The sequence below is a fragment of the Lycium barbarum genome, chromosome 11 (genome assembly GCF_019175385.1).
Source record: "Lycium barbarum isolate Lr01 chromosome 11, ASM1917538v2, whole genome shotgun sequence".
Classification (NCBI taxonomy): Eukaryota; Viridiplantae; Streptophyta; class Magnoliopsida; order Solanales; family Solanaceae; genus Lycium; species Lycium barbarum.
In genome coordinates this window covers 67,818,984-67,831,376 of record NC_083347.1, presented here as the reverse complement: position 1 = coordinate 67,831,376, position 12,393 = coordinate 67,818,984, and the positions used below count along the sequence as shown (strand labels likewise).

The 12,393-nt window shown below is 36.7% G+C and overlaps 1 protein-coding gene across 1 annotated transcript; it reads left to right on the top strand.

The window, feature by feature from the left end:
- The first annotated feature begins 7,537 nt into the window (after positions 1–7,537).
- LOC132619879 (uncharacterized) lies at positions 7,538–11,041 on the top strand. Its single transcript, XM_060334645.1, has 6 exons — positions 7,538–7,870; positions 7,952–8,351; positions 8,551–9,644; positions 9,729–10,070; positions 10,147–10,245; positions 10,946–11,041. Exons 1-6 carry the CDS (start codon positions 7,538–7,540, stop codon positions 11,039–11,041), a joined length of 2,364 nt encoding a protein of 787 aa, XP_060190628.1.
- The last annotated feature ends 1,352 nt before the right edge of the window (positions 11,042–12,393 follow it).

Sequence of the window (12,393 nt, the reverse complement as noted above, 5' to 3'; positions counted from 1 at the left end):
ATGTACTGAGTATGTAAAGCATAGAGTACAGAAATATAGATCACAACTGAAAGCAAACAAGATATAAATGAGAAGTACTGAACGGTATGTCAAAATCTTGGGTCAAAATCATATATACGTAATGCAAACAAAATCATGCAACTCTCAAGAACGTGGTCACCACACCGACGCTGGTGCCACACACAGCATAACACCAGAAGATTCAAATCTCCGTACATCCCCGAACACACATATCATCATACATATTACCAGCCATATCACAGCATAACTCCAAACGGCACCCGGCCCTATGGCGAGATCTCGGGAACCGTAACACAGCATACGGCCGAATTCATCATAGTACGCACGAATCATAACTGGCCCGGGAACCGGCGAACGAAATCATAATAAGGGCACGAGTGGAGTCGTAAGCAAACAATGCAATTTGTATGTCAAAATATTCTTTGAAACTTGTCAAAATCATAAGTCAATTTATTAGTCAAAATAGTCGAGCGATTAGTTAGTACGCAGTTCTTTTCACAAAGATATTTCCAAAGTAATATTTATGGTTCAAAATATAGTTTAGAATATCGTGGCAATTATAACATTATTGTATGATAGGCAAATTCATAACAAAAGTCTTTTACCGACTTTGTACACAAATGGGCATAATAGAGCAAACAAAGAAGTCTCGGAGTTAGCGGGCCCACCTCGGGTCAAGTCGAGGTGGCGGACATGAATCACGGACATTTGGGGTCTATGGAATCATACATGGAGGATCCGAAGCGATTTGATTACATTTGCATAAGTTTCGAACATTTAATTACTTTGGAAGCAAAAGAAGAACTTTAAGGTTCAATTCGATTGAATGAATAGTAGACATTCTCTAATTCGAATTTCGGGGAACAGGATTGCTCCCGGGGTTCCGATATTGACCTAGCATACCTAAGACATGCCAAAAGAAGGAGTGGGTAGCCTTACATACCTTATATACGTCTTACGCTCGCCCAAAACTCAAGTCCCGTTTCGCTCAGAATCTGCAAATGGTCAGAGTTACCTAATTAGGAATTTCAATACTTAAGAATGCACTTAATCCCATATTTGCCTACCGAAATTTCGGCAGCATTTCCCCTATATATATAACTCCCCGAGACTTAGCTCGGCTCCATATACAACAACACAACAGCCCACAATATCACAAACATCATATGTCGCAACAAAATAAGTCTAACGTCAATATTCTTTCTTTCTACATAATTCAACAACTTTCATCCAAACTTCACAACATCAAACTAACATCCACATTATCATATTCATTTACTCATTCAAAGTTATTCAAACACATTCCAATAATATTCCAAGCGATATACATGAATTTAAGTATGCCGCCACTTTCCATATTCTATCCAAAACTTCAACAAATGCGACAAACTATCAACTCGCATTGTTTTCATCCAAATTCATTAACAACGACCATAATTCACATTTAAAATCTTACTTCTATAATTATATAAAAATCATATGAAAATTACATAATCTCCCATATCGACATAACACCAACTTCAATGCCAATTCAGCTCGTTTAACATTCATTTACATCATAAATGCCACAACGACACAACTAACAAACAAAACAAAATCAAATTCACCTCCCCTCCACCACACTATGGCTCACGGCCAAACACACCCTTCTCACACACACACGCCATGCACAAACACAACACCATTCCATAATCTTCATGCAACATCAATCACTATAACATATAAACCCATTTCATAACATAAAAACATAGATTTCTCACCTTTTTCTTGAAATTCCGATTTGCCGCAAACGTCGCCCTTTCGCCAAACTAATTGTATCACGTCGGAGAGCGTCTTGAACTTACTACTAATACAAAAAGAACAAGATTTTTAGGATCAAATCAAGGCTAGGAAAATTATTTTTCTTTTTTCTCCAATGGTTCGGCCGAGAGCTTATTTTTGGAGCTCAATGGTTTTAATTTTTGTTTCTTGAACATTCTAATAGCTAAGGATGACTTTATAACATGCTTGATTAATGAGCACATGGAAATCACATGACCATTATATGGGGCTTGGGCCAAGGCCTCTTGGCCGGCCACCCCTTGGTCTTGGGCCTAAACTTTTCTCAAATTTTTCTTGAGCCCAACTCGTTGAAATCTCGTTTTGTAATTCCCGAAACTAATTTTCGAAATTCCAAATTTGTCATCGGCCTTCCCCGAGGTCTTTGCACCAATACTTCCATAAACAACATAAACATATTAACTAAAATCAAATTATTTCCTTATAACATACAAGTCTTAATTTTTATTTTTTTTACGATTTCCAATTATGCGAAAACACGGGATATAACAATAATAATAATGATTTAGTTTAATAGGAAGTGATGTTGTCACTAGGGAGATACCTCGTGTTTACTTTTATGCAACCCTAGAAGGGGATGAATTCCGTTTGTATGTCCTATTTTGTTGAACGTTCATTAGGGTGTTTCCTTGAAAATAAGAGGTCGTATTAAAAGAATTATATTGAGTTGGGTTGACATTGTGCCCATCAAAGGCTTGAATTATGATTGATTTGTCATTTAGTTTCGTGCATTGCACTGCATGGTTTATAAGGAGATATAGGTAACAGGCAAGGGTGAGTATGGGCATTGTGTTATCCGGCTTTGTGGTCGTGGAGTTGAGTACCTGAATTACATATTTGTATATGATTTGGAATCTGCGACCGAGGTTCGTTCGGGGGCGGAGGTTTGTGCTCGGGTCCGAGAAGTATTCCGGAAGGGGTATATAGACACCATGGGTCCCCTGCAGGTCATGGCTACTGAGCAAAGACATCAGAGAGCGTGTATGTATAGTGTGTTTGGGCCCTGCTGTTACACTTCGTAAGTTTTGCACATTAAGACTCACTAGGTATTAGTGGTTTTATTGCGGACATTTGAGGTACCTCCAAGGATATACGAGATTATATGTGCTTATTTTACGGTTATGAGGGGTAATTTTGGTCTAAATTTGAGAAATAAAACCACTTAGTATATGAAGGATTTTGAGGAAGATCAAAAGCCTAAGATGCAGTAAGATGAAGTTTGGGAATTCTAGTTTCTAGCGCAACAAACCGTGCATCGAACGGACATCGGGATCAAGCGTTATTATTATTCTAAGACAGGCTACCAGAGCAGCTGCGCGAACGCGCCTAGGGGTGGCGCGAACAAGCAGAGGAGCTAGGGAACAACTCTGCACGAACTCACCCCAAGGTGGTGCGAACGCGCTAAGTAATTTTTAAGTCGGTTTGGACAGCATCTGGAACATTATATAAGGAGGCTTACCCCCTCATTTCTAATCCAAAACACCCCCAAAACCTCTCTAACTTTCTGGAAATTTCTCCCAAGTTCAAAACCTCAAATTTTAACACAAATTAAATATAATCTCCGCATTCGGGTTCCGATAGCGTATAGTTGCGGTTATAATATCGTATTGGAGTGAATCTTGGCTGGAATTCAAGGTGAATATTGAAGGTATCGCAGTTTTAGCGGGAGTAAGGTATGAATCTTGCTTTATTAGTATTGACTAAGGTTTAATTATGGATATAAAGTTATTAAATAGTCGTTTAACGAATTTATTGGTTGAGAAATTGGAGAAACATCGTGTGGGATGTTTTATAGAGTATTTGGGTATTGAGGATGATTTTATTGGTGTTGTTGTTGTTGTTGTTGTTGTTGTATTGTTGGTTATTGGATTATGATTTCAGGCTAGGCATATAACAGGGATATGCTGCCCGATTTTTGGCAGGATATGAAGTAGCAATTTGAAAGCTTAATATAAGTATACAACGATAAGTCTAACGATAGTATGAATTATCTCAAATGTAGATTTGCGAGCTCAGAAGGATAAGCATAAGTAGTAGGAGACAACAAAGGTATATAAGGCTAGTCCCTTTCTTTCTAAAGGCATGACTCCTACGTTATGATTTCGTATATGTCTTCCATAACATCCCTATTCTTAAAAAGCTAGAAGTTCATGATTCTCAAGGTTTTTACGATATTAAAGACGAGATGTTTTCTATGAGGACCATGATAACTTCTTTCTTGTGAATCCATACATGTCTTCCATAAATACAATTGTGAGGGCTCTCTTTTCTCTCTTCTCCCATGCAAACCCTAAACCTATAGTAGCCTACCATGGAGGCGTCAGCCAATGGTCAACCGTCCATGGTGGCTAGCCAGGCATCAGATTTATCATACCAAACTCATTTCCTAGCCTTACCTCCAATGAAAATACCCGCTTCTTCTTCTTCACCTTCTCTCCCCACAAACCCTACTTCTACTTTTGCTCAAACTTTGCTGCATGCTACTGATTCAACATCAAATATGCAATGTGATTCTATTCCCTAGAAGCAAGTAATGTATGTTGATGGTATCCCGTACGTAAAATGGACGTCGAATGAAGTTACACAAATGGAATTGATAGAAAACTTACAATATGCCATTGTAGGTAAGTTTATATATGGTTGGCCTGAGTAAGAAGAATTGAGAACCATTATTCCTACACAATGTGGTGCGAAGGGTAAGTGTACAGTAGGGTTTTTTTAGAAATCAACATGTTTTGATTCGATGTACGTTAATGGAGGATTTCATTACTATTTCCTCCAAGAGTGCATATTGGTTGAAGTCGAAGGATGGTTATACTTATCAGCTGAGGCCTCTCATTTATGATTCTAACTTTAAAGTAGACAAAGAAACATCCATAGCCATGGCTTTGATCTCTTTTCCAAATATGTTGCCTACTTTTTCTATCAAAGAATCTCTATTCACTTTGGCATCTGCAGTTGGAAAGCCTTTATAGTTGGATTTGGCTACTGTTAATAAAATAAGGCCAAATTGTGCGAGAGTTAAAGTTCAGGTGGATTTATTGGCTGATATGCCAAAGTTTTTGATGATGGAGATTGAAGATGAAGTTACAAAAGCAGTAAGAGAAGTAAAAGTGCAGATCCAATATGATTACATGCCTAAGTATTGCAATGAGTGCATGTTACAAAGGCATTCGAATAATGAATGCAGAATTTTGCATCCAGAATTGGACAAGGAGCCTGAATTAGATTCAACTATGGAGAAATCAATGGAGAAACAGGAAGGACAAAAGACATAGAGGGAATAATAGAAGACATAGAGGGAGAATGGTATAGAAATTTGTTCCAAGTGTGCTATCTACTGGAACTGTGGTCACTTATCCAGGGGAAACTATCAAGAAGGATGCTAAGAAGCAAAATGGATTGGAAAGACACAAGGGAGTTGCTAGTGCTGAAAAGCAGATTAAGATTAATTCAATGGAGATTCTCAGCAAAAAAACAGATAAAGGTGTTTCTAACCAAAACAAGTTTGATGTACTATCAAATTTGATGGAGGAAGAAGAGATTTATCAGGATAATTCTAAGGCTCCTGAAAATTCTCTACAGACTACAAAGGAATGGGTGATGGGAAATTTTAACGCAGTTCATAAGTCCAATACACAGCAAGAAGCAAGGGAGATGGACATCATGTCGAACAATAAGGAGAATATTGGCAGCTTTTTAAAAGAGAAGGAAGCAGATTTGTTAAAGGAAGAGGAAGATGAGATTGGATCTGATAAGGTCAACAATGTGGAGGCCATTGAGAATGCATTGCATGATTCAGAGGTAGTGTTAAACAATGTAAACAATATCAACAATGCGGATGGGGAAGACAATGAATTAGATGACAAGAAGAAAGTTTTGATCAATACAGATGAAGGAAAAGACTACGATGCAGCTGTTGATCTGGTTGTTCCATCAGAAATCACTATGATGGAAGGGCAAATTGCAAATGAGACTGGTAATATTGAACCTTCAATAAGTAGCACTGTGGAAGAAAGGGTGGAGAGTATAAGCAGTGTGGATATTGCAGATAATATTTCTCAAGACAAAGAAGTGGATCTGAATGTTGGGGAGGAACAGTGTCAGTCAGTTGAACATGCTATTATTGATCCTTCACAGATCAATATAGTGCTTGATGAATTTGTCTTGGATAATGCTTTACTTTTAGGATCAGTTGAGGATTTTGGTAATTCTGCTGAGATTACTAAGTCAGATGTTGATATTGATAAAAATGAGATAAGTGAAGCAGGTGGTAATGATCAAGGTTTTCAAGACAATACAAGGGACATTCAGAGGGACAACAATGATATAACCTCTCGAATAGTTGATACTGAAGCAAAAGAGAAAAATGTAGATGAGTATATTAAAGGGGATAGCACAGATATCATTCATAAGATTGCCATTGGGGAAGATGTGTTTGTTGATGGAGTAGATGAACAAGGCATAGAAAATGAAGTAATTGATAATACAGTGCTTATTGGAAATTCAGGAGAAAAATTGGAGTCTGAAAACGTATTGCAAGTGGATACTACAGCAGTAGAGGATACACAACTTCCAGTTGGTTGTATCCACCTTGTAAAACAGGAGAGATTCTAGGTAAGGAAGTTGATATTTAACAGGATCTCTTGTTGGTGAAGGAAAATCTTCATGTTGGTTTAATACAAAAAAAAAAACCTTCACCACACAAGGAATTGCATTTTTTGGTTTCCCATGATCTAAACAGGTTGGACAGTCCCTCTAATCAAAATGTTTTGAGCAAAGAAATTGTCACAGTTTCAGAAGCGAATAAAATGGAAGAGGACAATATTGGGCAACATGTAGAAGATGTCGCAAAATAGGCTGATATAACTCCAATGGATAAGAGCAGCAATACAAAGAAAGGTAGAAAAGCTAAGAATGGTGGAGAGGCTCAAACTATCAAAACCATGTCAAAAAGGAGTACAGTAGCATAAAAAAACTTAGAGGAAATTCCACCTTCAAGGATATTACCAAAGAGGAATGTTGCAGCTAAATCAAATTGTTGATGATAAAGATGCTTATTTGGAATATCAGATTTGTTAACACACAAAAGGCTTTTCGTAGAGTTCAAATGTTGAATAGACATCACAAGTTTGTTCTAATTGCTCTAATGGAACCTTTCCAAAATTCTAGAAATATTCAGAGATACAGAAAGATATCGGGAATGAATTTTGCTGGTTACAACTGTAATGGCAAGATTTGGTACTTTGTAGAAGATGGAGTGGATGTGGAAGCTTTGATGGACACAGATCAACAGGTGACCATTAATCTTTTATTGCAGGATAGTGGGAAAGTTATTATCACAACCTTGGTGTATGCAAAATGTGATGTTGTTGAAAGACTTCTTCTTTAGGATAAAATTTACAGTTTGTCCAGTAATATGACCTTTCCATGGTTGATTAGTGGAGACTTTAATGTCATTATGAATGAAGAGGAGAAAATTGGAGGTTTACCAACATATCCAAATGGATATGAAGACTTTGCATTTTGCATGAATTCCTGTGAATTGAATGAAGTGGAATTTAGAGGTAGTCCTTTTACTTGGTAGAATGGCAGAGTTGGTCAATATTGCATCTTCAAGAGACTAGATAGAATTCTAGTCAATCAACAACTGCAGGATTGGTTTAGAACTTTGAGCATGGAGCATTTGTCTAGAACTAGATCAGATCATGCATCTCTATTGTTATCAGCTGGTGAACAGGTTCAACCATTTCATAAGCATTTCAAATTTTTAAAGTTCTGGTTGGAGCAAGACTCATTTATGCAAGTAGTGGAAGATTTTTGGAAAACAGATTACTTGGGCGATCCTTTTGTCACTTTTAAGTTGAAAATGAAGAAGGTTAAATCAGCTTTATCTAATTGGAGCAAGGAAACATTTATAGATTTATTCAAACAGTTAACAATAAGGGAAGGTATTGCTAAGATAAAGGAGCAATTGTTTGAGGAATTCCATTCAGAAGGGAACAAAATGGTGCTTCAAAAGGCTCAGGCTGAATTCAAGAAATATTAACATTTTGAGGAGGAGTTTTGGAGACAAAAAACTGGCATTCAGTGGCAATCAGAAGGTGATAGAAACATCATATACTTACATAGTTTGGTGAAGGGGAGAAGAAAAAGATTACATCTATCAAGAATTCAAAATGTAGAAGGAGAATGGAAAGAAGATGATGATCAAATTGCAGGAGCAGCTATTCACTTTTACCGAAGTCAATTCACGGAAGAAGAGACTTCTCAAGATTGTAGATTATTAGATGTGATTGCTCCTAAAGTAACTCAAGAGCAGAATTCTTTGCTAAGTGCTATGCCAACCTTGGAAGAAGTGAAAAATTATGTTTTTCCAATATTAGGTGACAGTGCTTGTGGACCTGATGGTTTTTCAAGCATCTTTTATCAGAAGTGTTGGAATATTGTAGGAGCAGATGTGTATAATGTAGTGATAGCTTTCTATGAGGGTCAGACTCTTCCAAAATCTGTCACTCATACAAACCTTTTTTTACTACCAAAGAAATCTTTCATCAACACTTTTTTCTGATTTAAGACCAATCAGTCTCAGTAATTTCATCAACAAGATGATTTCTAGAGAGCTCCATGATAAACTAGAATCATTCTTACCTACCTTAATCTCTGCTAATCAATCTAGATTCTTAAAAGGGAGAAACATAATTGAGAATGTGTTACTTACTCAAGAGTTGGTGGCTGATATTAGAAAGAGGGGGAAACCAGCTAATGTGATCGTCAAGTTGGACATGGCAAAGGCATATAACAGAGTTTCTTGGAGATTTCTTATTCAGGTCATGAGGACAATGGGATTTGCAGATATGTATGTAGTTATGATTTGGAGGTTGATAGCAAATAATTGGTATTCCATACTAATTAATGGTCAATCAATTGGATTTTTTCATTCTACAAGACGAGTTAAGCAAGGTGATCCCCTATCTCGAGCTTTGTTCATCATGACAGCTGAAGTCTTATCTACTTCTCTGAACTCATTGTTTGGAAATAACATGTTTAGAGGGTATGGGATGCCAAAGTGGAGTGCACAGCTGAATCATCTGTCTTATGCTGATGATACCATAATTTTTGCTTATGCTGACAAAGAATCTTTACAAATGATCATGGGGGTTTTGCAAGGTTATGAGAAGGGTTCAGGACAGAAAATTAATACTGACAAGAGTGCTTATTATATGCATGAAAAAGTGGCTAATGACTTGAGCCAGGATGTACATCAGATATCTGGTTTTAATAGGGGTGAATTTCCTTTTACCTACTTGGGATGTCCTATCTTTCATGTAATGAGACAAAAGTTGTTCTATAAAGATATGTTGAAGAAAGTTAGGGATAAATTACAAGCTTGGAAAGGAAAATTACTATTATTTGGTCGAAAATCAGTTTTGATCACTAGTGTATTACAAAGTATTCCTATATACTTGTTATCAGCAATGGTCCCACCAAAATGTGTCATCAAAGAATTGCACAAGTTATTTAACCGATTTTTTTGGCAAACAAAGGAGGATGGCAGAAGTAAACACTGGTCAGAATGGGAGAAGATGTGCTTTCCAAAGCAAGAAGGTGGAGTTTGCTTCAGATCTTTGTTTGACATCTCCAAAGCTTTATTTGCTAAACTCTGGTGGGGGTTTAGAACAAATAACACTTTATGGGCATGTTTTATGTGGAATAAGTATTGCAAGAGGTTTAGACCTACTGTGGTTCAATGGAAAGGTGGAGGATCACAGACTTGGAAAATGGTGTTACAAGCAAGGAATGAAATGGAGCATAAAATATAGTGGGAACCACAAAATGGCTCTTCTTTTGTCTGGTTTGATAATTAGACTAAGCTAGGGGCTTTGAGTAATTATTTACCATCTCAATATCAATTACATCAATCTATTGATGAAGTTGAGGAATTGATGACTGAAGGACAATGGAATTATAATATGCTACAGCGGTTATTTCCAAATGACATTGTGGAGCACATCAGACAGGAGTTAGGTCATATTGTGAGATCAGATGATAAAGACAAATCCTGGTGGATGGAAACAAGTTCTGGGAAATTTACTGTTAAAAGTGCATGGGAGCTTCTCAGACAAAAAGCAACATTTTCCTCTCATTATGAGAAACTCTGGATAAAAAGGAGTGCCTTACAAGGTGTCATTTTTCTTATGGAGAATCTGGTTTAAAAAATTGCCAATAGATGATGTGTTGAAGGGAATGAGAATATCAATAGTGTCAAAATGCTGTTGTTGTCAGGTTCAGGAAGAAATAATGGATTATCTATTCATATCAAGCCCATTGGCTAGCAAGATATGGAAATACTTTGTAGTTGCAGTAGGTATTATAACTATATTGGTACAGACAAAGTAGACTATTATGGTTTGGTGGAATGCTAATTGTGTGACAAGATTGAAACCATTATACCAAGCTGCTCCAGCATTGATCATGTGGCAAATATGGAAGAGCAGAAATACATTGAGTCAAGGCGGATCTATCTCACATAGTAAGGTGATTCATGAAACAACAAGGAGTTTATATTCCTTAGCTCAGATGAGATATACAAGGATGCAGAACCTTCCAAAAATCTAGCCAGGTATGATACAATTCATGGAAAGTCATAAGGTGCCATTGGTGTGTAAGCAAGTCAGTTGGAAGAAGACAAGCATAGGATACAAATGAAATACAGATGGAGCATCAAGGGGGAATCCAGGCCCTAGTTCAGTAGCTTTTTGTATCATAAATCATAAAGGGGATCTGATATATGCTAAATCTAAGAGATTAACAAACACTACAAATCAAGTTGCAGAGACAATTGCCATAAGGGAAGGTTTACAATATTGTATTGATCAGCAACTCTTACCAGTAATATTGGAAACTGATTCATTAATCATGAAGAAAGTCTTGGATGGGATACGGGAGGTTCCTTGGAATATATCTTTGGTGGTTTAGAGGATACAACACTTAAAGAGAGACACAGCAGCTCAAGTAGAGCATGGTTTGAGAGAAGGGAACTGCTTGGCTAATTATTTTGCTAACTTAGTTTTAGATTTTGCAGGTACAGAAGTCATTCAATTCAGGCATTGTCAGGAAGTTCCAACTCAAAGTGGAAGATTCATTAATCTGGACAAAGCACAAGTTCCAAACCTCATAATAAGATCAGCTAGGACATAATACAGTTTTCAGGGAAGGGAACAAACTGATCATAGAATCATCTTTAGTGTGTGGTATTAATCTCTTGATTCATTCTACTAAAGATGTTTTTATGATTGGTTTGGGGATGCAAAGTAGGTTAGCATGGTTTGGATATATTCATGCATGCAGTAGCTACAACAAACAAGTTTCCAGCTAAATCTGATCAAAGTCAACAACTGGATGCTTTTGATATTGGCATTCTCAGCAGATTGAATCAATTACATCCATATTTGTCTGAAGAGTTCTTCAAGATATTTGATCCATTCCACCTGTGAGACTTGTTGGTGTGAAAGATGGATACAAATAAAGACATATGGAGCTTTATTAGTTGATAGATTTCTGCCTTTTTTTTGGTCAAGTTTTTGTAGTTGTCTAGTTTACATTTCCTCTTGTATAGCTCCTTTATTTTCTTCCTTTTGTTTTCTTTCTTTTTGTGCTGCAATTTTTGCAGATTTTGTATAGAACTTATTTGATTATGAATAAATCTCCTCCTTTATGGTGGCTTTAACAACAAAAAAAAAATGTCTTCCATAACGTCCTTATTCCCAAAAGCTAAAGATTCATGATTCTTAAAGTTTCTTAAGACGCTGAAGGTGATTATGTTTTCATGATGAAAATGATGACGATGATAATGATTCTAATTCTAGAAATTCCAAAGCTTCTGATTTTAATGTTATTATGAGATTTTTGAGTTTATTTCATGATTTCCTTAATTCTACTCATTGTTGTTGATCTCACCTTATAATCATTGTTCCTTCAAGGAGAGACATAGCGATGATGATTGTTCCATAATATATTCCGAGGTTACCGACCTTACGTCACTCCGATAAAGTGCTAATGTTTATTTGGGCTCCCATGCATGCTGCTTCTACTATTACATATGTATACGATATATATATATATATATATATATATATATATATATATATATATATATATATATATATATATATCTGTGTGTGTGTAGGGGATATGGGAAAAATGCGAGGTGTTATATACGCATAGTCACCTGATCAGTTGATATATTATGACATTGTCCCAGAGGCGGGATGCCCGGATGCGGGATAAATGGGTATGGATCGGGCTGCACGTTCCGCAGCAATACCAAATATTTATGGATCGGGTTGCACGTTCCGCAACACTATTATGTTGTACAAGTATGAAAAAGGTTTTTATGAAAAGACTAAGCATGCATTATATTCGCCCTAGGAGGCAATCAGACGTACATGTTATCCTTACTTCATGTTTTGTACTATATTTCTTGTTATGTTGTTATTCATGCCTTACATACTCAGTACACTGCCCGCACTG

Coding starts and splice junctions, on each gene's coding strand:
- LOC132619879 (XM_060334645.1), top strand. CDS start 7,538: ATGGAGCATTTGTCTAGAACTAGATCAGATCATGCATCTCTATTGTTA. Junction 7,871..7,951: donor ATTCAGAAGGGAACAAAATG/GTGCTTCAAAAG, acceptor ACTGGCATTCAG/TGGCAATCAGAAGGTGATAG. Junction 8,352..8,550: donor AGTGATAGCTTTCTATGAGG/GTCAGACTCTTC, acceptor GATTCTTAAAAG/GGAGAAACATAATTGAGAAT.